General features: G+C 37.4%; 1 protein-coding gene across 1 annotated transcript in view; it reads left to right on the forward strand.

Moving 5' to 3' along the window:
* POLA1 (DNA polymerase alpha 1, catalytic subunit) overlaps positions 1 to 27,650 on the forward strand; it is a 187,095-nt gene that overhangs the window by 60,595 nt on the left and 98,850 nt on the right. The window contains 8 exon segments of the mRNA XM_065741504.1: positions 9,954 to 9,986; positions 11,561 to 11,653; positions 12,132 to 12,337; positions 13,576 to 13,708; positions 14,282 to 14,413; positions 17,819 to 17,993; positions 25,541 to 25,722; positions 27,401 to 27,532. Of these exon segments, the coding sequence (XP_065597576.1) occupies positions 9,954 to 9,986; positions 11,561 to 11,653; positions 12,132 to 12,337; positions 13,576 to 13,708; positions 14,282 to 14,413; positions 17,819 to 17,993; positions 25,541 to 25,722; positions 27,401 to 27,532 (1,086 nt within the window).

Consider the following 27,650-nt stretch of genomic DNA (forward strand, 5'->3'; position numbering starts at 1 on the left):
TATGGCTGACTGGTGGGCACTCTTAGAAACTCTTTCTGCTTGTATCCAGGTCAGCTTCATCAAGTGCTGTGCAGAGGTCACACTGAACACGTAGGAAATCTGATTGAGACTTCATGCTATTAACCATGCATGCTTCTTGCTGTCTTTTCACATCCCTGGAACAATCACTAGGTCCTGTCTGAATCAGAAGAGGTTAAGTGTCCCACATAGAGATGAAAACTAATTTCATTCCTTGATATCACCGAAGAAGGCAGTTAAGAGTTTCCAAAGGCAAAGGTACTGGAAGTGGTACCTGCCCTACTCCTATCTTTTCATTACTTTGATCAATACCTAATGTGATTCTGAGTTTCTGAGACTTAAACTGTGATAATTGTCTTGCGTTCTGCCCTGGTAAAATCTCCTTTTTTTTTTTTTTACATGCACTAAATTCATGTGGGCTTCTTTGTTCTTTGGCATTGAAATAAGCTTTATTGCATTTCTTTCAGCTATCTATCATAATAAGGAAAGATGGCACCATGTCAAAAGACTGAGGTTTCCCAGCTTCAAACAACAGTTTATCCTCCACTTTGTGTATATGCTTCTGCATGATAAAAGTCTTGTTCAGTTACTTCATTGCCGCAACAAGATTCATCTGATAGTAGATTCTTTTTTTCTTTTGTTTATTTGCCTGATTGAGCAATCCTAAAAGAACTTGCTTTTAGCACATACTTTGTGTTTTAGGAGCAATTATGATCACTGGCAATTTGTGTACACCTGATTGTTCTCTTGTCTTTTACCTTTGAGTAGCTCAGTGGAAAACTGAACATCCCAGTAGTGTTGGGAAGCTGAATGCACGGGAACTTCTGCTTCCTTAATCAGAGAATCTTAGATCTGGAGTGGATTAGAGTGGAGGCTTTCGTAATGTTCCTATTTCCATATTTCTTTGTGCTCCTTTGTGGCCTTGGTCCAATATGTTTGCATCTTTATTGTATTAGGGAGCTCAGCTGAACATAGCACTCATTGAGTGTCTCACCAGTACCAGGAAAACGGAGAGGATCACCTCCTCTGACCTGCTGCCAGCACTGCCTCATGCAGCCCAGGGCGCCCTAGGCCTTTACATGCCACTAGGTTCCATTGCTGGTCTGGGGACAGCACAGCATCTGCCAAGACAACCAGGTCTTTCTCTACAAAGCTGCTTTGCTGCTGGTCAGTCCCAGAGTCTGTGGGGTTCTTCCTCCCCTGGGGAAGGACTTGCAATTTCCCTCTGCTGAACTTCATGAGCTTTCTGAAGGCCATGAGGTATCTCCAGCCTATTGGGGCCCCCCTGCACAGCAGCACAACCGTCAGGTGCCTCTGACACACTTCCTTGTTTTGTGCTATCTGCAGACCTGCTGAGGCTACGTTCTGCACTATTATCTATATGGCTGACACAGCTACTGCATGATACTGGGCCAGGTACTAGTCCCTGCACTTCACCCATTCTTCCCATCTTTGTCTGCCACTTCCTTAGTAGTTGATCATGTGCTTTAACCTCCATCAATCCAAATTAAAGCCCTTCCTATCAACTTGAGTAGCAAGTTGACAAAGATTGTTTTGTCCTACCTAGTCAGGTGGATCCTGCATTACCCAACTGATTCTTGATACCTCAAAGCGGATTCTGTGACCATAAAAACCAAATCCTTGCTGCCAGCACTAGCTGTACAACCATGAAAGATGAATTAGTATTGTTTAATTTCAGACAACATGACAGTTGTTTATATAAATACATCTAATTTAATGAAACAAAATTACATGCTGTTTGAAAATATTGCATGACATTTAAGAAATTGGGTCTAAGAACTTTTTTTGGCGGGTAATTAGAGGCTAAAGTACATCACTGAATTTAAATAGATCTTGTTTTGATAGAAGACCCACTTAGTCACGATGAAAGAACAGTTTGGTTTTAAAGCACTTGAAACGACTTAGAATGATTTTTTGATGGGCACAACATTTAAATGCAGTATTTGTTACCAGGACTAACATGTCCTCTCAATTCTGATAAAATTTCAGGATTGTTTTAAGTGTATACACCTGTGTCTATAGAGAGATCGCTCAATTCTGTATACTTTTTACAGAAGAACCTACAGTTCTTTAAGGAAAGGGAAAATATTTTCAGTAGAAGCCTTTTTTATTTTAACAGATCTCATTGTTTGGGAAACAATCCAAAATAAAACCTTCCTGTCTAAATGTTCATTTCACTAAAACAAATGCTTTTTTTTTTTTTTTCCTCTGGGGAGAATATTCTTGTCTGTATTCATTTAAATACTGAATACCTCATCAAGCATTTTGATTTTATTAGGAAATAATAAATGATGCTTGATACATTTCTGTTTATTAGATGTGATTTTGCTTCTAGTTTGTGATAAACGTAGCTTTTGATTTAGGTGCAATGTACTTGAAATGCACAAAAGGTTTTCTTACATCTTACAGTTAAGTACAAAATGTTCATCAAGCATAGATGTATTTAATGGATTTAAATAAAAAATTACTCAGGAGAGTTAATGAACTAAAATTGGTTTGAGTACCATGTTCTTCAAGGGGCTTTATGTATTACAGATCTTGGTTTTTTTCATAGATTGAAATAGTGGGGGGGAAAATACCTTCCCTGCTTTTTCATTCATTTTAGGTTTTCAGTTTTGAATGGGTGGCTCAGAAAGAAAATAATTCAGGGGGTGGACTGTGAGTCCTGGTGCTTTTCTAGGAACTGCTGCTGGTTCTGTGATGTGGTTTCTCTGGAACATGCAGCATAACAGACCTCAGAGTTAACAAATGCTTTCTGCCATACTGATGCCTTTAAGAGCTTACCATCCACTCTGGTTTTGTGTTCTTATTACTTCTGAGAACACAAAGGTAGGGTGAGAACTGAATCAGTTAGTTTCTTTTCAGTCATGTGTTTAACTTCGTTATTGAGCATTCCTGTTCTTCTTTTGCAAGATTTTAAATGAATTTCCTACACAGAGCTTTTTTTTGGGGGGGGTGATGTTTGGCGTTTTTATAACATTGATCCAAAGCTGTAGGAGTACGTTTCTGTGTTTATCTTTCATCCTAGTATTGAAATCATTATTTCCAAAATAGACAGAATTTGCTTTAGTACAGCATAATCTGTTACATATTGTGCAGAAAGACTAATAATGGTGCAACTTAATAAAGAATTAATTCTGTTTTTCCTGTTTTTTTATCAAAGCTCATCACAAGTACTCGAAGCTGAGGTATTGTAGAATTTTAAAGATAATTGTTTCTGGTACCAAGGGAACATTGTCTTCAAGTTGTAATTCGATTCACATCATCCTCTTCAGTGTTGTACTGTCATCTTTGCTTTCCTTGTCAAAATGTGACAAACACATGCATGATTTTTGTTGTGTTCAGAATACTTCTAATGCTGCCTCTTTGTGCATTTTCTGTTCTTTGTGAGGCAGAAGATCCTAACATTTGTTGTCATGTAAACATGTTGCTGGTTCTGTGTGTTATGTTCCTTTGTGCCTTGGAACCACTCTCCCTTTGGTTTTGGTGCACCATCCAATTCTGGTTTTGTGCACAGCATCTAGCAAGGTTGTAGTGATGTCTCTTTCAACTTTGTTGAGTGGAGTATGGGCAGGTAGTTTCAGTGTTGCTGAAAAAATCACAGAATCATAGAATGGCCTTTGTCGGAAAGGATCTCAAAAGTCATCTAGTTTCAACCCCCAGCTGTGGGTGGGGTTGCCAACCACTAGAGCAGGCTGCCCTGAGCCACATCCAGCCTTGCCTTGAATGCCTCCAGGGATGATACCCAGGAGGGAGAGTTTTGGCTGCGTGATGTGGTATATTTCTGATGCTATTGATATTCCCTGAGAGCTTACATTTTCTGAAAATAAAACTTTGGAAGCTTTGTCTAAATAAAGCAAATATTTAATTCATATTCTTTGAAGCAAATATATTGATTAACTCTTTGGATTGAGTCACTCAAACTTTCCTAAATTAAGTCCATTGTTTGATGAAAACACTATATTGAGCTGCTTCATTCTTTGTGGCGAACAAGATTTCCACCTTGTTTTGCTTCTCATCATAGGTGTGCCTTTCTATTGAGGGATAGAAATCTTAAATCCTCCTTGAAAAAGCCACCTTGCAATGTTCTGCACCCAGGACTTAGAGGTTACTTAGCTCAAAATAGTAGCAAAGCTAGTGAATAGGTTGTAAATGCTTTTGTGGATTAATTAGCGGTGGTATGTACTAACCACAGTTCGTTCTTCCTGTTCCTCTTCATCGTGAGAAGGACTAGCTAAGAGTAACTGTTAAAACTCAGAAGTATTACTGAACCTTAGAAATCTTAGCTTGTTTTCACAGCAGAATCCTCTTGCTGGAAGATGCTCTTTAGTGGTTGTGAAATAGGTATGTTGAAAAATACTTAATGTAATGGAAAAAAAATGTTCATTGTATGCTTGTATTTTTCTTAGTGGTTCCCTTTCTTAAATCACGTTCTCATTTAATTAAGCGATTAGTAAGTTGGAGTCAAATTAGGACAGAATTTTGCACTTTGATTTATGGTCTGCAATTATAATGTTTCAGTTTGTCGACTCACATTTCATGGGCGAGAGCGTGCGTGTGTTGCTAGTCTCGCTTTTGCAAGTAAAAAGTTAAACTAGAATCTCACAGCTGTTCGCTGTGTTCAGGAGGAGGAGTTCACAGGTTTTTAGGAGTATATGTTTGCTGGGGGGGAGGGGGCATGGCTGTACAGATGGGTTGCCAGGCAATTAATTCTTCCTACTTGGATTGCCTGCAATAGGAGACAATCCAGCTCTCATGAGCAGCACAATGTTATTTGCAAAAGGAAACTAACGAGTAACAATTTTCCTATTTTCTTCCTCCTTTCTTCTGTCTTCCCAGCCTTGCTGTAAGCCTCCCTTCCTTTGCTGTGCATTTCTGAGAAACTGCTAATGATTGATATGATAGCAGTGCTGTCATTCTTCTTAACAAAAAAAAAAAGTCATTTTTATTCTAGGTATTTTAATAGAGTCCCATTAAGGATGTATTGCTGACTGAAATATTGGTGTGAAGGGCTCTCACTGAGCTGAGCCCAGGAATTAAGAAGTCAGGAAATCGGCTGCTGCATTGCAAAAGAACCTTGTGTGACACAGTATCTCCTGATTGGGGGGATCATTACTGCTATTATGACTCGACTTGCGTAGGAATTTTAAATTTCATCTGAATGTCAGTAATAACCCTCTTAGCAAATTATCCTGAATAAAATCACGAAGGCATTTTATATAATAGGTGTTGAATTACTGGATAGATTTGCTAATTAAATACTCTTTGTTCTGCTGCAGTTGACATTACAGGGTAAGATCTTGAACAATTATTCTCAACAGCTGTACTTTGTTAAGGGAAAAATTAACCACAAAGTTTATTTTTTTTTATACTTGAAGTTGGCAGATTTTTGAAATGTGCTTGAAAAAAATTCCATCATCCAATTGGTAATGAGAAGATAAATATGCAGGTGTTGCTGTGAAATCAGATAACTACTGACTGCCTTATTAATGAATTTTAGCAAGTCTTTATAACCTTCTGTTTTGTAGCTGTTGGCACTTATAGGTGATCTTCTGTCAGAATGGGCAGCACTAACATATGCCAGTCACTTGATGAAGCTAACATGTCTGTGACCCTCTTGTAATTACCTACATCCTCTGCTGTTCTCTGAGACAATTGAGAAATGGTCTTTGCTCAGCCAAAGCTTTTTATTTTTAGTTGAAGGTAATTCTATTTTAAAAAATATTATCTGTTTTTTATAGATAGCGTTATTTCTGAGAATGAAATAGAAAATGCCAGAAATTATTGAGGGCAAAAAATGGTAGGCCTTTCCTGTTACATGTAATCTCTTCACATCCCTGTCCAATGTATTTAATTCCGCTTCAAAGACTCCTGTTTCCCCTTTGGAGTACTCAGGGGAAAGATGGAGCCTTTTTCTGTAGGAGTTATCTATTAAGTGAGAGAAGGAGGGAGTTTGACTGTATATGAAATATGATTTTTTAGGGAAAAAAAAAAATTAATGTAAAGGTAATGGGACAGTACCATCCAAATCACTTTTTTAGGAAAAAAGCGAGCAGAATATTTTTTTTTTTAAGATTTTAATTAAAATGGAATTGTACACACATGAGTACATACAGCACAGAGAAAATCTGCAGTTAAGACAGTTCTGCTGTTCTTCATTTCTCTGTTCTTCTTTGTCTACATAGAAGATTGAGGCCAGCTCAGCTTTATGCGGTCTGGGACTTCAGTAGAGTTCAAGTGTTGTGTTATCTGAGTACCAAGTTTGCTGTATCAGTGGCCTTTAAACCAGCTGGATGTTTTGAACTTGATTCAGAGAGTGTAAATTCATAGGTAACTGTGTGTGCTTAGGGAGTAATCCTTTTAAGGCCATTCATTGCGTGGCAAGTGTCAGGTTGTATTGTGGTTTGGAGCCTAACCTTTCCTTAGGTTCCTTGAAGAGTACCGCATATTATGCTTGCTTAGATTCATGGCTTTGTAACTTTGGAAGAGTTACTCCGTCCTTATGTGTGGAAAAGTGGACAGAAAATGTGTATAAACGCCAACTGTATTGAAAGAAAACGTTAAGTTTACAAAGCCAAATCTTACAAAAAGAATGCCAGTGTCAGTGAGAATAGCTTCAGTGGTGCATAATTTAATACAACCTGAAAAAACACAGGAGACCATCATACTTTCTAGTTTCAATCATTATGGTGGTTTTAAGATTCAGCAATAATAAAGACACTTGATATTAATATTGAAGGAATGCCAAGGTTCTCATCGTGCTTGTGTACTGAGAAGTATAAATGGATGTGTTGCCTTTATTTGTTGTCTGGCAGTAGTGGAGTAGCAATACCCTAGACTCTTAATCGACTCTTAATCTGTTCTGGGCTCCCCAGCCTCATGGAGGATATGGGATTTCCCAGAAGACAGTCCTATTCTCTGTGAGCATGGCCAGCTCTACCCTGTTTGTCCTCTTACCTTTCTCATCCTTGCGGATTCCTGCTGCTTGCCTCTCTACCACAGACTTCTTGAATTTAAGTCATAATTGTGTCTTTTTGGCAAATGTGACCAAGGAGCATTGCAATTTAATTTAATGAGGGATAAAAAACCAAAGCATAACCAAGTTATCAAATATAATATGATCTGATAAAAAAAAGGTGCATTGCTTGATTATCTGTAAAGCTACAGTACCAAATTGTACAGGCTGTCCTAATAGCCTTTATATCCTTTTTTTTTTTTTTTCCCACTGTGGCACCCAAAACTGCACACGGTACTCAAGGTGAGGCCACACCAGTGCTGTGTAAAGGACAGTCACTTCCCTTGACTGGCCAGCAGTCCTATGCTTGATCATCTCAGAGTGCAGTTGGTCTTCCTGGCTGCCTGGACACACTGTTGACTCACTTTCAACTTGCTGTTGACCAAGATAGCCAAATCTCTTTCAGCCATGCTGTTCTCTAGCATCCTCCATCTGCATGCTTGGCCAGAGTTGCCCCTTCCTAGGTGCAGAATCCAGCACTTACTCTTGTTAAACTTATAGAATCATATCATAGAAAGTTTTGGGTTGGAAGGGACTTCCAAGATCATTTAGTTTAGACCCTCCTGCTATAGGCAGGGATACCTCCCCCTAGGCCAGGTTGCAGTCCCATCCAGCCTGGCCTTGAATTCTTCCAGGGAGGAGGCATCCACAACCTTCTGGGCAGTCTGTTCCAGTTTCTCACTACCCTCACAGTAAAGAATTTCTTCATAATATCTAATCTAAATCTACCCTCTTGCAGTTTAGAGCCATTTCCCCTTTTCCTATTGCTACCTGCCCTTATAAACTTCACCAGCTTCAAGCAGTTGGTGGTTGCGCAGCACTAGTTGTCTAGATCCCTCTTAAAGGAGAGATCTCCCCTCCACTTTTAGTGGTCCACATCTCCTCCCAATTTAGTATCATCAACAAGCTTGCTCAAATCACCTTCTAGTCCTACATCCAAGTCATTTATGAAGATATTCAAAAGAACTGGCCCTAGGATGGAGCCCTGGGGTACCCTGCTGGTGACCAGCCACCAGCCTGATGTAACCCCATTTGCTATAGCCCTCTAGGGCGGGTGCATCAACCAGTTGCTCACATGTTGCTTATGTTTTTATCTAGCTATATGCTGGATAATTTGCCCACAAGGATACTGTGAGAAACAGTATTGAAAGCTTTTCCAAAAGATAACATGAAGTGGTTTTCCTTTGTCATGTGGACAAGTAACCTTGTCATAAAAGGAAATTAAGTTACTTAAACAGGACCTGTAAATGGGACTGAGTGAGGAAGATAAGGGGTAGGAGCCAAGGATCCAAGCATAGTCTGTAACCATGTGCTAGAGCACCTGCAGCTGGGCAAGACAGTAGATTGGAGCATGGTGGAAACGTGGCCAGGTGACTGAAGGAATGAACAAGATGTTGGAGGGTGGAGAACAGGATTTTATGAAAAGAAGGGAAGAGAATGGGCCTAGAGTGAAGTGGGTGAACTGAGAATAAGAATCGGAAACTGGGAAAGGGTGGAAAGATGAAGGGAGGAGGCATGGAAATTAAAATAATGAGGGACTGGCATTGGAATTTTTTTAGAGTAGAGCCCACAGTGTATGAGGCAAGGAGGTGAAGTTTGGAATGTGAAAGTTAAAAGTGCAGTTGAAGGTAATATAGTTGAAGAATGTGGTGTAAGTGCAACTTTCATATCCGGTTCATGAAACTGATTTTGCTGTAATTGGTTAACCAGAATGATTTAACTACACTGATGCAACTAGGGTGCAGAGTAAACAAACCTGGACTATGTTTAAACAAGCCAACCTGGATACATGTAAAAGTTCACCTGCAACAGAGCAAAGCACAGAATACACCAGGCACTCAGACACTTGCTGAGCCTCTCCTGTAGCTGTGCAAACTTTACCAAGCCCTTGCTGCTGCAGATACAATTTTCATGTTGCTGATTTTACTTGGTTTTATCTGTGCTACAGGAATGTCTTTTTGCTTCTACCTCCCTGATGATTATTAGATATTGAGACAGCAGCCTACTTGTATGAGGTCTCTCTATAGCTATTTTTAAATTCAGGGCATTTGAGGAGCCAACCCTGGTTAGTACACAGGTTTGTCCAGTGATTTCATAGAAACACAGAATCACAGAATGGCCTGGGTTTAAAGGACCTCAGAGATCATCTAGTTTCATCCCCCCTGCTGTGGGTGGGATCACCAACCACTAGAGCAGGCTGCCCAGAGCCACATCCAGCCTTGCCTTGAATGCCTCCAGGGATGGGTCATCTACAACCTCTCTGGGCAACCTGAGCCTGTGTGTCACCACCCACTGAGTGAAAAACTTCCTCCTAAATATCACGCATTTAACTTCTGCATCCCAGCTTCTTATCTCAGTTCTGGTTTCCCCAAGAAGTTTGCTTTTTCCGTTATCTATTTTTAGATCACTGGAAGGAAATGAACCTTTAGAGTACATATAGTTAGGACATTTTGGGGAAAAAAACCTCAACGATATCAAGAGATGTGATGAAACATGCGGAAGACGACCAACCTAAGTTATTGAAAGAAAATTAATAAGAACGTTAATTCTGGCTCCTCCTGATGACATTTTACTTGAGCATTTCATTCAGTCGTGGGTTGTGTTGGTTTTTTTGTTGTTTTTTTTTTTTTTTGTATTATAGAATACGTATGCACATGCAATTTTGAGATTTGTTTTAATCTTGTTTTAGGGGAGTTAATAATAGCATTAATACAAGGTCAGATGAGAATTTAGTCATGTAATAGGAGTATCGAGGTGACTGTGTGTTGCCAGGAGAGAGGTGGTTTGCTTTGTTTTGAAAGGTGAGAGCATTTGGAATTAGCAACCTAATGAATATGTTTGCACACGTTAGCTTGTAATTATATCATACGCTAATCTTTGATTATTTTTTTCATTTCAGATTTTGATGCATACCAAGGAGATGGTGCAAAAGGTAATGCTGAGCATTTTCATTAAACAACAACCCTTAAAGAGCACACCTGGTGAATTTTTTTTATTCCAAGAGAACTGTAACCCAAATAGACCTGAAATCACATCTTAGGATGCCTAGTTTACAAATGTAATCCTTCCTAATGGATTATAGCTTTTTTCTTTTCCTACCACAGATATGATCTAGTCCCTGCTTGAAGCCTGTGTGCAACTGTTTCAAACAAATTAGCAACAGTGCTAATTAGAGTTTACTCATAGACCTGTTACATTATGCGTTCTAGTGTTTTATTATGGTTTATTTTTTGGCATCCTTTAAACTCTATCACAGGGTGTTTTTCTGACTACAGAGCTTAATGTGGACATAACCATGCTGTGGTTTTTACAGCTGCATTGATTCTTCACCAATGAAGTCATCAGGTTCTCACTTTTCAATCTAATACTATGTCATTGAGTGCATCTAACCATATTTTGGTGACATTTACTGGTAGTGACAGTCTTTCTTTTCACCTTCTTCCTTGCTGTGTCTTTTGTGTGCACCTCAGGTGCATTTCCTGTGATTCATTTTGTCCAGAATTTGCTCTGTTATCCCACAGTCACTCTTGATTATAAGAAGTCGGGTTGTTTTTTGGCTACAGTCTTCTGTGAGTGGGACGTTTTTTACAGAGATCAGAGAGAAAGTGATAGAAATGGCAGAGAGTCAGTCAAAGAGAAATGAAATAAAATAGGTGTTTGTATTCATCTCCAGCTGTAATTGTTCAGTAGTTGAACTTGAGAGTTAAAACAATTTTGAATTACAGTGGCTAGATCGTTATCCAGAAGGAAAACTTGGCCCTCTGGAAGATCTGCTGGCCTTGGGGGGACCAACACCAGTGACTGAATTAGAGCAGAAGTAAAAAATGGGAGTGTGAAATGGGGATGTTAAACCATGTGCACATTTTGAAAAAAATATGAAAGAACAAAAGCCAAATCTGGACAGTACCATAGTGTTGATAATTCCTGTATCTATTAATCAATGTTTCTATTGGAGTAAAGCACCTCCAAACTTTTATGATGTTTTTTGGTGTTTTTTTTTTTTTGTGTGTGTGGGGGGGCTTGTTCGTTTGTACTGCAGAGTGACTTTTTTTGCAACAATATTGTGATGAGCACAAATGAAATTGGATACTATAATATTATTGGATATACTTCAAACCCATTGACTAAATGTCTTATCTGAATAGTATGAACATGTCCTGCAGCCTTTTTGAATCTAAATTAACTTTTGTCCCTACAGTCTAAACATACTTTCGATTAGAGTTCTTCTTGTTTCTCAAGGGTAGAAATGTTCAGTTGATTATTTAATAATATTATGTATGCAACTGAATGGTGATTTGTTTCTAGCATGACAGTGGTTTAGATTTCATTTGTCTCCTTGAATTCAAATGTGTCATAATGAAATGTACAGACTTGGCAGTGAAAGTTTTTGTGCTTTTTAGTATTTAAGCAATAATATATGGACAGGGATCTCTTGGAGTCTTGAAAATGAGGAGACTTCAAAAAATTAAAATCGATTTGATTTTCAAAGGAATGTGTTTCATTTAGATGAACCTTGAAGTGATTTATGGAGACACGGATTCCATTATGATAAACACTAACAGCACCAATTTGGATGAGGTATTCAAGCTGGGGAACAAGGTGAGGACTCCTTTTCTTCTTAAATTTCTTTTCATAAAGTGTTCTAAGTGACAGTCTTCTATCTGTTCCTACTCTGTGTAATTTAGTTGAGAGGAAGAGTAGCTGCCTTAAGAAACAGAGCCAGAGTCTGTTACTTGCAGGTTCATGTTCTGTCCTGTGCTTCCTTACACTGTTTAGTTTTTTTAGGGAGGTGGATATAGCAAGCTGTAACTCCTTAGGAAGCTAATAGCTGAACCTTAACTTCTAATAGTTGTTGCTGCTGTATACTTAATTTCATGGTTAGTTCTGCAACTAATTCTAATTTAATTGATTTCACAACTAGTTCTAAAAACATGTATTAAGTCCTTAAAACATGTATGTGAACACACGGCGTGCAGCGTTGTTTTTATCTTTAAAATGATACTTGTCTTCATGAAAGTTAAATTTGTTCACAGTTACTAAGGTGTTACGTTTGGTTTTAATGTTGGTACATTCACAGATCAAAAGTGAAGTGAACAAGCTGTATAAATTGCTAGAGATTGATATTGATGGAGTCTTCAAGTCTTTGCTACTGTTAAAGAAGAAGAAATATGCTGCCCTTACCGTGGAACCAACAGGGGATGGGAAATATGTAACTAAACAAGAACTGAAAGGGTTGGATATAGTCCGAAGAGACTGGTGTGATCTTGCAAAAGAAACTGGAAAGTGAGTTTGCGATGTTGTGTTTTTGCTGTTTAAGAAGTATATGCTTCATAAATATTTGGTATCTTCTTACTATTTCCTGAACTCTGTAGTCTGGTAGCTCACATCAGTGTCAGGGTGTCTTCACAGAATTTTTGTAGGAAGTGGTAAACATTACATTTTGGCAGCAGTAACTGATTATGCTTGTGCCAAGTCCAAATGTCTGTAGTTCTACTACCTGCTTTTATAACTTTCATGGAAACTGCATTTGATTTGCTGCAGTTTTACATATGTAGTTTAATATCCACAACTGGAGTCTTGTGAAAATGGTAGGGTGCTATCATTCTTTGGAGGCACGGGTTCAGATTTTTCAAAAACGGTTAAGTATACTGGTGGTCAGCTCTCTCAGCATCCTCTAAAGCTGTAAATGTATTGTGTGCAATCTGGAAAGTGCAAGAGAGATCTCTTCACCAAAGACTCTTCCACTTTACAAATGAGATTCTTCTGACACTTCATTAACGATGGATAATGGATTGATGATTTATGAATTATTCTTGTGCTTAACTTCAGTGGAGATAATACTTTTAACAAAAAACTACAGTGGATGAAGAGGTGGTCATGAGGGGACTGACTCAACTTACATTGCGTACTGTGTCTTGAAAATTTAAATAAATTGTGGTCGAAATGTAGCCAAAAATGAATACTTTTTTACATTTGTAAAAATACGCCACACTTGCTTAGTGTTCTTAAGACTTGCATTTTCTAAGAAAAGATGCATCATAATAGAAGCAAATTTTTCCAAGTTAGGAATGTATTAGTAATTAAAGCTATACAAATGTTTGAGAGTGTTCTTTAGTGACTAACTCTTCTGCAGCTGGCAGATCCTCCAACCACATACAGAAATAGGCAAGACTTTGCTTACTTCAACTTTGTAAGTTCTCTTCTCTCCAGCCCCCTCTTTGCCTGTTGTGGATACCTGGTAAAGAATAATAAATGCCAAAATACAATGGGAACAGAAAACAGAAACTAATTGGACTTGACAGCTTAACAGTGGAATTATTTACAGTAATTTTCTTTTAGTAAATAAGTGAATAAATAAGACAGGACATGTCCTGGTAAATTTCTATAAATTTTGCATCAGACTTCATCCTCAGGTTCTTGAACTTGTAGAGGTAACCCGTGGGAAGGGAGGAACTCGTTTATTGCAATGGTTTTGTTTTGTGTATTTTAAGCTTTTCCTTACTTCTGAACTGTTTTTGCAGCTATGTAATCGGTCAGATTCTTTCTGATCAGCCCCGAGATGTAATTGTGGAAAATATTCAAAGGCGGCTCATAGAAATTGGAGAAAATGTGATCAATGGTCAGATCCCAGTAAATCAGTTTGAAATAAATAAGGTAAATGAAGTCACAGCTCTTTTGTGTCCCAGCAAAGCTTTACTGTTCTTGATACTGACTTGTGCTAAAAGTGTTTCTGATGTTTGTGATACTATGGAATAACAGGGGTGGATAGGTAGGTCTAATGAAGAATTCTGATGTGGATCTTTTCATTTCCACCCATTTCAGCTCTGTAGATTGAAAACGTGATCAAGGCCTGATATTTTTCTATTTTGTGTAATGCTTTCACCTAGTTTATTTTTAACACAATTCCATTATATCTCTGTTTTGGACAACAATATTTCCACTACAATGTCTTTCTGGACAGTAATAAAGCATCCTCTCGTTTTATAAATAACAACATTTTAAAAGTATGGAAGACTAGTACCTAAAGCTTAATGCCTGGAAAACACTTGTACTGCAATTTTTACATCTTCTGTGTGTGTGTGTGTGTGTTGCAAATGTCCTAGTGAACAGTAGATGAGTGAATATAGCTGCTACATAATCTTGTCTCTTAAAGTTCTGAGTTGTCCATCACTGCAGTAAAATACTTCCCTTACAGTTATGTTTTTGTTTCCTTCTTTGATCTCTTAGGCATTGACAAAAGATCCACAGGATTATCCTGACAAAAAAAGCTTACCACATGTGCACGTTGCCATGTGGATAAACTCTCAAGGAGGCCGAAAGGTGAAGGCAGGAGATACAGTGTCATATATCATTTGTCAGGTAAAAATGTCATTATTTATAGCTAAATACTAGATATCATTTTCAGAGATGTCAAGGGAAACCAACTCCTGGAAAAAAAATGTTTTCTGTACTAAATTTGGTTTTATTTGTCTTATTTTGTATTGCTTTTTAAAAAAAAATCTTAATGCTTAATTCAGTTCATCTGGCCATCTCCATGTAGTGGATTATAAAATTTCAATGGCTTAATTTCTGTTAATAATTAATATTAATACATTAATTTTAAAGAAAATATCATATATTTGTTCTAAGGAGAAAAAAAGTTCTGGTGGTGAAGAACCTGTCATTTTTCAAAAGCTCTTTGGTGGTTAATTATTATAATCATCATTCTGGTCTCAGCCTGTGTCTTTTCAATTTGTAGAGGTAGTGCCAGATTCAATAACTGTTGGTTAGGCTGGGGACTTTGAAGAGCCTTCTGTTTTCGGGCATTTATTTTGGAAATGCTTTTAAAACTTCAGAAGATGACATCATCTTAGTGACAGCTGAAACAGTGAAGTGGTTGCTTGTCTTTGTGTATCTTGCACTATGACATATTTTCCAGTTTTTTACAGTGATGATTTTTTTTTGAGCTTTGCAAAATATTTGGGTGCACTATCTAAATATGACACTGTATTGGTGTCAAATATGTGTTTAATACATCTTCACAAATTTTATTAAACTTTCCCATTGGTTAGGGAATTATTTTATTCTCCAACTTTGTCATGCTACTGTTTTGTTTTGCTGATTCAATGTGATACTCTTTTTTCTGCAAAGAGGATGTAAATTGGTACAGAATAGAGTTCAATCACTAGCTCCTTGCACTCCCCAAAGTACTACCAAGCAAGTCCTTAAAAATGCTTGTGTGTGTATATATATGTACGTACATACACTGCATTGCATATACTGTGACTCTTCAAAGAGTCTAGTCTGACATTTAGTCACATTCCTTTACTCTGAAATCAAGCTGCTGACTGGAAGATGTTCAAAAATACCATTGTGAACATGGCATAAGTGTGTTTGCGTGTGTGGTTCAACGGGAGGAATGTGCCACTCTCCTTTCTACATGCAAGTGGGAACAGATTACAGCAGCCTTCTCTGTGAAGCATAACTCACACCACAGTGGAAAGCATGTTTATCTTTTAACCCATTCCTCTCTCATTATTGTTGACTTGACTGTTCCTTTCCAGCCATTTCTCCACAGTGTTTTCATTACTCTGACCTAGACTATAAACTCCAGAAAAATAAAAACCTCAGAGGGTATAAAACCTATGATAGAAGGCAGAGACTTTTTTTGATGAAAGCTTGTTCAGAGTCCTATAGAACTAGTTGGAGAACGTATAGGATTTGCTTTTTATTTGAAGTTCTTTATTGTCAGCAGTGGCTTTCACTTCAGAAAACATAGTTTCTTTCTCTCTGCTGGTTCACTTGATGAAGTTCTGTAGGAAACTGTTGTGGCGTTACTCTGAGGCTGCTTTCTGCTAAATGAATCTTGAGTGAGTCAGCTTTCTTTCCTTGTCATCTTCGCTGCCTGCTGGTAGATTTTGCTTGTCCTAGGAAATACAGTTGTTACAATAAAATTCAGTAAGCTTTCTTTTAGTTTCATTTAATATCAGTACAGTGTTAGTCATCATACCATGTGTTAGAGCATCGGCTTAATATTTAGCACTTTGTTCTGAAACACTGTGTCCTGAAAGTAGTTTGCTGTGGCCATGTCCCTTTAAAGGGCATCAGGCTGAATTCTGCTGGTGAAGACTGGAAGCAGTTGGTATTCTTCGTTATGCAGCACTGCCTACGGTGTGTGCTGAGGGAACACAGAATTACATAGGTGACACATGTGGAATATGTATCACCACACTATTTGCTGTTTCACAGAACAGAGATGTTCTGGAGTCACAGTTGTGGATCACACTTAAGTTTTGGATGTTTGATATGACTATGTTTTAAATGTTTAAAACATGTTAGGAAACATGCACCTCTTAGTTGCTAAGTACTGGCATGAATGACTTGTGTATAATTATCTCACAAATATATATTCTACTTCAGATCTGCTTTAAAAAGAAAAAAAAAGTATATGTTGGATTACGTGGGCCAAAGGATCTCTTATGCAAAATGAATGGGCTTGGCAATGTGACTGCTGCACTGGCCTACTATTTCAACTCCTTTATCTTTAAAAACTGAAAGATACTGATTTTTACTTAATTGAGAGTTCTTAGCCTGGCATGAGGAAGCTGCCAAGACTTCTGAGAGCTGGACTATTGGTACGGCTGAGCAATGGCACAATACAAGAGAAGAATGTACTTGTTGAAAGAAGGGAGCTAAAGGAATTGCATTACAATTATTTTTGCAAAGCAGCTGGATGAGCTGAATAGTCCTAAATTAATTTTGTTCTGAATACCAAGTTGTCTGAAAGGAGTAGGAGGGACCAATGGCTTGCAATCTGTCTTTAATAGTGATGAGTTTTCAGTCCATGGTTGCTGACCCTATTGAAGGATGTATCTTGTCTTAACTGAAAAATTGAGATGTAATGTGTCAATATGTAAATTTTATTGAAAAGAAAAAGACCAAGGGATTGCACGTAGCAAGAAATAAATTTTAGTTGTCCATTCCCCCCACCCCCTCATTAAGGTTTGCTTCTATTACTGAATATTTGTTAAAGGACTGCTTTAATTTCTACCCTAGAATTTTAACACACGTGAAAAATAATTTCCTAGTGAAGGTCATATGATTCTACAGATAGCATAAGTTGTGTTCTCCTAAAAAGTGGAATATACTCTAAGCTTCTGAGCGGTATTCCTCTTTTGGCTTGGCATATCACCATTTGTTTCTTGCAGTATTTTTTCCTCTTTCAAATTGATACTTCTCCACTGTCTGTTAATTCACGTGCCAGTGAATGGTGGACCTTTCTCTAACCATTCATTTTATTTGTTTCTTTATAGAATCAAAGAGTCTAAATTCCCAAGCAAAACAGATATAGTTGTAATATCCAGGACTTGGAATTTGCTTATTGTGCAAAATGATAATGCTAGTTCAGTACAAAGTGAATCCAAAATGCATGCCCTCTGCATATTTTTAACTGGGCTGATGGTTACAATGTGTTTTCATTGTGCATTTCAGAATTGACAGATGGAACTGTTTACTCTGTCTACTCTTACTGATTTGCACGTGTAGGCTGCAATAACACAAGCTGGATTTACATTCTTGAACTTGCTAGTTGATGCCAGCATCAGCAGCACAATTTCTTTTTAACCACTGTTGGATTTGTATTGGATGCATAATAAATCAACCAAAAGAGTGATTGTGTAACAATTTTTCGTTAAAATAATACATAATATTTGAAGCATAATCCTTTGTACAGACTGAATGTCAGTGTTACTTTTCACACTCTTTCATATGTGTCTCTTGTCTTAGGATGGATCAAATCTCAGTGCCAGCCAGCGAGCATATGCTCCAGAACAGTTGCAAAAGCAAGACAATCTTACTGTTGATACTCAGTACTACTTGTCACAGCAAATACATCCAGTAGTTGCTAGAATATGTGAACCTATAGAGGGAATTGATTCTGTTCTTATTGCAACGTGGTTAGGTAAGTATTCTAACTTAAGTTTATTCAAGGAATTAAGAGGCAAAGAGAGGAGTTTAAATGTGTTTCATAACAGAAATGCTTCCAAAAATTTGTGTTTCTACACTGAACAATGGCATGTGTTATGTAGTTTATAGAAAGCAGTTTGGATTGTGTTTTTGTATTACTACAGCAGAGGAACATTTTTCAGGAGGTGCTTATTAGCGTGAACAAAATCTTACAATCCTTTTTCAGAACAGCAAATATTTTATGTTCATATGACAGTACTGATGATATTCAATTACTATTACATGTTTCTGAGATTTTTTTTAAGCTCCTGAAGTAGTTCTCTGGAGTATGCACTCTCTAGCACTCTCTTGAGAAACCAGTCATAATTATATTGAAAGGATACAATTTTTAGTAGTGTGTAATCGAGGATTTTTTTTTTGCTTGAACTGACCTACCAGATAATAGAAACATAAAATGTTAGTAACAGTCCTCATTAATTTATATTGTTCAGGCAAATAGACAAAAAAAAGGTGCTATGAAAAAATGTGAGTAATGCCAGTGAGCCATGGAATCAGCAGTTTATATTAAAATGAGCAACAGGGAATTGCCCTTGTTAGAGTTGTTTTTGCTTTTAACTGAATGTTAAAGATATTTTTATACCCAGTTCTGATTGTCTTCTGTATCCCCTAGGCTTTTTACCTAGAAAGAAGTACAGGTGTTTAAAAATATTTTACGCGTTGTTCAGACATCTTTCCCTGAAAATATAATGCTTTCCCTGTAACCTTTTTTTGTGTTGTTTCCTCCCTAAAAATGACTCACCAACAAGCACGATCTCTTTGATAAACAGAAATTTTGAGATCTCCCACACCTAGTCTGTCAGGTTTTAGAACTGTTACTAAAGGACATGGAAGAAGCTGTTAATCTTGCTAATCTTTAAGAGCTGAACCTCACCATTATGTATACAGCGATGGCCAACGTCCAAGAACTGGTCATTTAAAACTAATAGGCAGTGTCTTGCTTATTGGGACCATTTACCTGGGACAAGGCACCTCTGTAGCTTCCTTACTTAGAGATGGTTCTGCTTGTTGTGGGCCTCATGGTTTGCATTTAAGACATATGCAAATAAGTTCCTGTCTTGCAGCTTCTCAGGAAGAACGATTGCCTTGAAAGGTCCTCATCTCCCAAGAACAATCAGCTTTTTCCTTCTCAGTTTCAAAAAAGTAAAAAAAGAGGTGGGGGTAAGGAGGGAAGGTGTGGATGTTTTTCTTACTCTGGGAGCATGAGCACAGTGACCACAAATGTAGCTGTTTGGTTGTGAGGCTGTGTCTTAGAGGCATTGGGTGTTGCATCTCTGATGCTTTGGGGAGGTGTCAGCTCTGCTTCTCATGGGCAGGCTGACTGTACAGATCATTCTGTTTATGTGGCAGGGCCTTAGTATGCAGCTTTCCCTTGATGTCAGAGCCAGCTACGTGCCATGCAAAACTGAAAAAGTCAAACAGTATTATGTAGGTTTAAAAATCTATAATTCAAGGTAAACTTGCACATCATTTTGGTGAGAGATTTAGATTCCTGAAGGTAATTTATTTCATTTTGAAAAGATTGTTATTCCTGTTGAGTTAGGCTCAAATTTAGAGTTGTTCCTTATTCATAACAGCTCAAATTTTCATAGAAGACCAGCTCCTTTCAGGCACCTAAATTAAGTGCCCAGGTCTTAAGGCCTGTATGCCAATTGATAGCATGTGCTGTTTGCAGATGCCTATGCTGCTTTTTGTGCTATAGAACTTCAAAGATGAAAATGTTTTTTAGAGTCGCTAATAGCATCATGCAGCTGAGGGTTTATTAATAGTCCACAATTGTTAGTATGGAAACCTGTGTATATCTATTACAATCCTAGTTGTGAAATGTACTGTTTGACCATGCTAAAAACGTTTTCTCCATCTCCAACTTTGTTTTCTTGGGAATGCATAAATTCAGTTTGAAGGTGAAGTCAGGTCTTCTTCCAAACAGTTGCTCTACGTTGTGTTTATATGCAGCACTTAATCAGAGTTGTACGCAATTGTTGCAAGTTGAAGTTACTTTTCTGCTTTTTTTTCTGACATTATTGGAGTGATAGTTGAGTATGTTTGTTTCAGGAAGATGGAAAATAGTTTAAAGTGCCAACGACCAGAGTTGAGTTTAGTAAAACAAACAGATGCATCATTGCTTTGTATTAAGTTGGGCTTTTTATGTAATATTTTTATTGTTAACCAGCCAAATTCTTGTTATTTTTCTTACCTTCTTTTGCAAAACAAATATTTTTCTGTTTTGAAGAAGAAAGCTATACAACCTAGGTGTTGTATCTGTAGGCTGAAATGTGGTTCCGTTCTCATTTGCGTGCACTCTGATGTGATTTACCATGATATGTGGAGTATGCATCCATATGGAGAGAAAGACTGTAGCATTCTTGGTTTCTTATTTAACAGTATCTCTTTACAAGGTGAATGTTTAATTGACAAGTCATCATGTTAGTCTAAGTAGATAAAATTGAGCTCAACTTATGAAGACTTGGCTCACAGCAAAATGATGAAAAGTTCTTTGTTCTTGTCTGTACTCCAAGTAAGTTATTTTAACTAAGCTATTTTAGACACTGAAGAACAAAAGCAAATAACCACACCTAAAAATTGCAGAGAACTCTTTAAATGTCATTCATTCAGTGTGGAATCAAGCTGAAAATTGTCTTTTGTTTTCGGACACTGTAGAGGGCCTGCCTAGCCTTTGAGAGATTGGAAATTCATTGTTTCTAAAAATGAGACACTCATGAGCATACTTCTGCATTCTCTTGAAGTTCTCAGGGAAAAGTAGTGATGAGATGAGCATTGTTGGGGTTTCAGAAGATAAATGTGAAATCTGATAAAAATAACAGTAAATCCGATCATTTTCAATACTTGGAGACCTCATTTACATCATCTTGAAGCTACCCGTAGATTTAAATAAAAGTAGCTGTATTGGCAGAACACTTCTCTTAACATATTTAAAGTAAGCTTTGTTGTTGTTATGTAGCTACTACTCATGATCTCAGAGAGGAATCCTCTGTTGTTTCCGTGGTGTCAGGAGTATCTAAACATGGAAGCAGTCAGTCAGCCCTGGGATTTTTGTTGCTGCTCCTGCATAATGTCCATTCCTGTAAAATGCAGAAGCTACTGGCTGCTCTGAAGGAATTTTGTCCTAGGCTGTTTCACGGCCTTCTGAAAAATACATATGCTGCTGCTTTATGAACAGATGTGCAAGTGGGTGCTCTGTAAGATGTTTGGCATTTGGGTATTTCAGAGGATGACTATCTAATTTCTGGTGGACATTCCTGGGTCACACAGTTGTAGGGGTTGGAAGGGACCTCTAAAAATCACTGAGTCATTATAAGTGCTTCCCAGCGCTACTTTCTCCCTCCTCTCAGGGTCTGCACGTTAACTCCTTTTTGTAAGGGGATTCCCTCTGCCTTGTGGTACTGAGTCTGTTTTTCTTCTTCCTAGAAGAATTTAGTAGGTTCCATGACTGGTTAGTAGCTGCCCAGATGGGCATTCCTGATTAAAAAAACAACACAGCAGTTGCACTTGCCTGGTGGCACACAGAAGCTGTGCGAGGTTCTGTATTCTTTCTGCTTTCCTCACCTGAGGCAGTGAAGCAAGAGCAGAGTGGTGGAAATGAAGATTAAGCAAAGCTAAAGCTCACGGCGATGAACTAATCAACTCTAAACTGCATGAATTTTGCTGCTTGTAGTCAATTCTGTAGACGGACACTCAGCCTCTCTATCCATAGGTTTGTGTAGTTTGCGGAGCAGAGGTGGTTGTCACCTGCAGGTCTATCTCCAGGAGAGAAGGGATCCCTCCTCTGCAGTGGGAAGCGGAACTCCTGGGGCAGGACTTGCAGTCAGAGCTGTGAGCATAGCGGGGCTGCCTCAACGATGTGGTTGGAGACCGAGCATTGGAGAGGATTGCAGGGAGCTGCCTGCCTGTATATTCGCTTACTGTACCACACCGCAGCTGGGAAGGTACTCCCGTTAAGCATTTTCTCCCAGGATCGGGAGGATCTCTTTCGCGTAAGGCTGATAAAAACTAGCAGCAAAGCCAGAACGCCTCTGCCGCCCTGGCTCGGAGCCCAGCTGGGAGTTAGGCGCGGCCGGGACTCTGGGTGGCAGCACCGCACACTCTTTGCGCTGTGTCACGGAGCGCCCGGAGCCGGGCCGCGGGCAGGGAAACTTCGGTGCTTTCCGACAAACCTGCCTTTAAAACACGAGACCCGCGGAGAAGCGAGCAAGCAACCCACCCACCCTCAGGCTTTGATCAAAGCAAAGCCAAAAAAAAAAAAAAAAAAAAGAAAATTAAGTGGGAAAATGGGATAACGCTTTTGTCGTGTGAGTGTTTCCTTCGGAGCTAGAACCTGGCGATTCCTTGGCTTTTTTTGTGTTTGTCACTTCTGTTCTCTTGGGGAGAGTGCAGAGCTGGGAGTAATAGCATGTGGGAAATCTGAAAGAACAAATCCGCGGAAGTTTTATCTTTACAGTATTGTGATGAGTGAACTATACTTGACTGCCTTCCAGTGTATGGAGGGATATTTTTTGCTTATCAAATAACAGAAGTTTAAATAGTGCTATTAAATAATTCAGGAACAACTTTTAGAACTTTGCTGTATTGTTTCCTTTTGTAGCATTTTTCTTTCATCATGAATGCAGCCATGCAATTCTGGTCAGGTCAGAACGCTTACCTGTGGCAAAGGTAATGTCATGAGAGCCCGAAAGCCTCTTGACTTTCTCGTGATGTCTGAGAACATAAGTGTTCGAAGAAGTTCACTGACTCATCTCATTCTATCCAAATAAAAATATTTTGAAAACAAAACATCACCACTAAAAAACACATTTTTTTTCCATTTATTAGACATTCCCTGTTTTGTTTTCCGAATACTGTATTATGCCCAGTGTGACTTGTCTCCCCCCAAAGGGAGACGAGTAGGTGTGCTGAAATGGATTAAGTGAATGAACTAAGTATTCCTGAAAGGATATAGTAGAAAAATAGATCTCAATTCCACAGGATAATTACAGAAGGCATGTTCTTTAAAAGCCTGATTTGTAGTCTCAGATTTCATTGGGGATGTTTGCACACTGAAAGTAAGATATACACAAGGAGTCATCACAATACTTTTTTTTTTCCAGCCAAAAAAGCAAAAAAAAGTTCACATATGGGTATACTTTAGCTTCTTACAATGGATAACTTTTTTTTTTTTTAGTTTTAAATAATTATGAAATATCTGTATGCTTATTGGCTCTCACCATTTTCAGTGAATATTGGAAAAATACAGTTGAGCAAAATTTCTCTCCATATTTCCTTAGGGAGCTATTTCGCTTTACTCCTGCTTTTGGGAAACTACTGCAAATAGATTTTAGCTGAATGTTAATGGTGTCTGTATTGAAAGTTGCACTGATCGCTTCTCATTATGGTTGCAATCACAATGATCTGCAAATTTTTATTTTTATTCACCATTTCTATCTTTGATGTGTACTTTATTTGTTTTTTTATTTTATTTTTTTCTGTTTGGATCTTAATACAAAACTGAACTCCACTTCTAAAACATTTATGTACCACATTTGTTGCAGAACATCTTCCTTAGTTTTTAAAACAGGAAGTTTTATTACCAACATTTTTGTCCAAAACTAATAAAAACAAATAATAATAATATAAATAATAATAATAATGCAACCCTACTGGATTGTTTTGCAGTGGTTTTTTTTTTGGGGGGGGGGAGGGAGGAGGGGGGAGGGGGGAGGGCTGTACCATATTAAACTGTAAAATATGCTATTTGCAATGTAGGTTTCTTTTTCTCTTTTTTAAAATTATTTATTTGCTCTTCCTTTCAAAGAATTGTAGAGAACAGTATTAAAAGTTTAAGAACGTCTTTGAGACTAAATATTAGCCTTATATTAGCACTACCATTTGTTTCTGTTCATAAAAGTAAAATCAGAAATATTTATTAAATTTTATTGAAAACTATTTTTTTCAAGAAAGTTAATCTTTCTTGTCAGCATAATTTTTTATCCTAGAATTTCTCATGTAGTTGTGAAGTAGAAATTCAGAATAATAATAATAATTCATGATAATAAAGTTACAGATATCAAACCTTTTAGGTAGAGACAATCTGTGTCTGCTTGTATAACACAACTGTTTTATGTGGACAGTAATACTTATCCAGAGTGACTGAATAGTGTTCCTAAACATTTTCTTTAAGTCTCCCAGTACAGTATAGTGAGCTTAAGAAGAGCTGTAAAATCGAGCTTCACTTTTTATTTGTAATCTTTCATACTTTTTCTGTGTCAATTCTTACATTTACTAAAATTCACATATGATACGGGATGATACATGATAAGCTTTTAGTTGGCTTAATTAATCTTTTTTTGACAATACTGGAAAAGTACAGTTGAGCAAAATTTCTCTCTCTGTATGTTTTCCTTAGGGAACTATTTTGCTCTGCTACTGCTTTTGGGAAAGTAGTCCATTTTAAAAATTGTTTTTAATTGTTTCTCTTTGTCCTTTCTTATTTTTAAAATAAGCCATAGTTTTCTACACTTTTTCTTTCCATAGTCTCTAGGTGATTCTTTTCTAGCACATGCTATTTACTAGGGTAACAAAAAAATAAAAATAAAAATCACAAAACAACAGCAGTAAGAACAACAGAAAAAGCCATAGGTGGAATAAATGGACTTTCTGAAAGGCTGAACAAGACAAAGGATGAAAAATAAAAAGATTTTTATTAAATTTACTTTGGCAGTCTTATTCGCAGGGTACTGAACTTTGTGCTTGCTTGCTTATTTACTTATTTGTGGTTGAATCAGTATTTTTAGGATCTCTTTTGTGTATTTATTTGTTTAAAATGTTGAGTTCTGGCAATCAGAAATAAAGCATTTTCTCTCCAGCGCTGCCGTTTTAAATGCTGCTGCTGAATTTTAACCACAGCATTAGATTGAAACCTACATGCTGTTAACCACTGAGCCAAAATGAAATCGACCACTGCATTGAAATCAGAGTTGGCAGTTGTATACGGACTTGAAGGAGTTGGTAATAGCAGTGCACCCGTGTTTCTTTAATGGGGTTTTTATTCTCTGTTTTCGGTTTTAATGGTGCCGTTTTGATTTAAAGACTGTTTCTTAATAACGATGCACATTTTTATTGAAATATTTTCAATGTAATTTAAGAAGAAAATAACAATAAAGCCATCCGTTAGGAGTGGTTTCCTCAGAAACAGAATGTTCTGTTGCATACTCCCATGATAATGCAACGTGCTTGCTTTATTTATAAAGCAATCTTGCGTAAGAAGATAAGTGAGAAGATTTCTTCATGTTTCGTGAACCTTTATTTGTGGTTCAAAATTGTAAAATGTATTTATATTTATAGAGCAGTGTTTGCTAAAGAGAGATTTGCAGCTTTTGAATTTACATTTTGTAACTTTCTTTTGACTCTGCTTCACCAAGCATATGAAAAATGAGCCTACTTGCATGGTTGACCTCTTAGTCTTTTGAAATTTTTGTTTCTTATTAATAGGACTGGATCCCTCCCAATTCAGAGTCCATCACCATTACCATAAAGATGAGGAGAATGATGCCTTGGTTGGTGGCCCAGCTCAGCTCACTGATGAGGAGAAATATAGGGACTGCGAAAGATTCAAGTTTTGCTGCCTCAAATGTGGAACAGAGAATATTTATGACAATGTCTTTGACTGTTCGGTTCGTTTTCAATGTTTTATTTCTTTTCATTGATGAGGGGGAAAACAGCTGTAGAGGAAAAGGCTTTTCAGACAGCATTCATCTGATGTAGAAGATACCATATTGCTTAAGTACCGTCGTTTATATCTTTGGAACATAAATTTGCTGATAGGACAGTGTAGAAATATTTTTCCCATTTTTGCATTTCAGCTAAGAGCAGTGTAGTCTAGGAGAATGTGTGAGATAAGCTGGCTTCATTAATCTGGTTGCCCACATTCATGAATGATTGTTAACCGTAACTTATTTAGGCATCCTTATCTTAACACCTGAGTAACTTCCAGTTCCCTATTTAATGAAACTTTCATGTAGTGATGGCTATTTCTTATCCTAAATCACATTAATTGGAACAAAGTGGTTTTGAAATTTCTGTTTATCTTTTCACATCCCACTTCCTTTCTTCACAGTAAGGCCTTTCTGTGTTATCTTTCCTTCTGTCTTTGTATATTGAACATAAAAAGTCATAGGGGTGCATTGTTGTTGAGAAGTTCTGCCAAAAAATGTATCTGGGACCTTGGATCACAACTTGAAATTGGGCCAAGTATTTAACTCTCCAGCAATGTTATGCATGTATTAGTCATTGGCAAATTAGCAAGCCTCAGAGTAGTGAAAACCTTGAAACTGAAAGCAAATAAATCTTTTATCTAAATTAAAAGTAATTATTTTAAGTTAATTTGGACAAACAGCAGATGTTTTGCATTTTTTTCAATCAAAATAAAGCAGTCTTTGGAAGCCAGTAAGACAGAAAGGCACACAAGTCGAGTGATGCTATGTAAATCCTTGACTTTTGTTCATTACAGCTGTAAATAAAACAGTTAATTGCACATAGGCTTGACAACTTGCAGATGGGCTAACTGGAGAGATGGAGAGAAGTGGATGTCAAACTCTTTGTGTGTGTGTGTGTGTATGTGTGTATATATATATATATATATATATATGAACATGTAATAAATATCCTACACAATTATTTAGTGGAATTATTTGGTGTTGTGAGTGGGAGTTTAGCCAAGATGGTTCAGAAAAGCGTAAGTGTTAAGTTTTAAACGGAAAGAAAACTTTGTAAAAAGTGTTATAAATATCCAACCTAACAGGTTTTTGTTATTTTAGTGAGAATTTCACAGAATTTAATTTTAGTACTATTTTCACATACTACTTTAGGATCTGAAATTTTAATGTTTGCCATCCAAAGATTTCAAAAGTAAATTAGATGCTATTAAGCTCTAGAAGTTGTTCTTTGCACTTGGGGAAGACAAAACATGATCTTGTTCTTCTTTTGCAATCCTGTTGATAGTCCATGGTTAGATTTCAGTATTCTAATCAGTATGTTTGAGCAGAACTTAAATCTCCTTGATGAAACATAGATTGTTGAATGATTAATTTTGTAGCAGATGAAGAAGCGTTGTCTCTAAAGACCTTTCGTTGAAAAGAGATTTAGGAAACTGTCCTATCAGACAAGTCTTTATATGGATGTGGCCAACTGTTGTGGGAGGAAAGAAAGCCTAGACAGTAGAGATTTAATTGAAAAGAATGAAGACGTTTAAAATCTCTTTGTTAAATGAAATGTTATGTCTGAACTCTTGCGATAACGTCTGCTGCTATCATCTGCTGTCACGGTGTACATTTTTACACTTCTTTTTTTCAGGGGCGATTTATTGAGCCCAGCTTGCAAAGGTGCAGTAAGAGTGAATGTGAAGAGCCTCCTTTCAACCATGTGGTTCAAATGAACAACAAATTACTCTTGGATATTAGACGCTACCTAAAAAAGTACTACAATGTAAGTATTCAGAAAACATTCTTCCATAAGGAATTAGTTGTCTAAGTGGTTCTGAATTTAGCAACTATCTCACTTTTTTTCTATAAAGTACAAATTAGTGCAGTTGCAAAACCCAACT

Source organism: Cyrtonyx montezumae, unplaced genomic scaffold (assembly GCF_038088225.1).
Source record: "Cyrtonyx montezumae isolate F1298 unplaced genomic scaffold, pur_monq_1.0 scaffold_3, whole genome shotgun sequence".
NCBI lineage: Eukaryota > Metazoa > Chordata > Aves > Galliformes > Odontophoridae > Cyrtonyx > Cyrtonyx montezumae.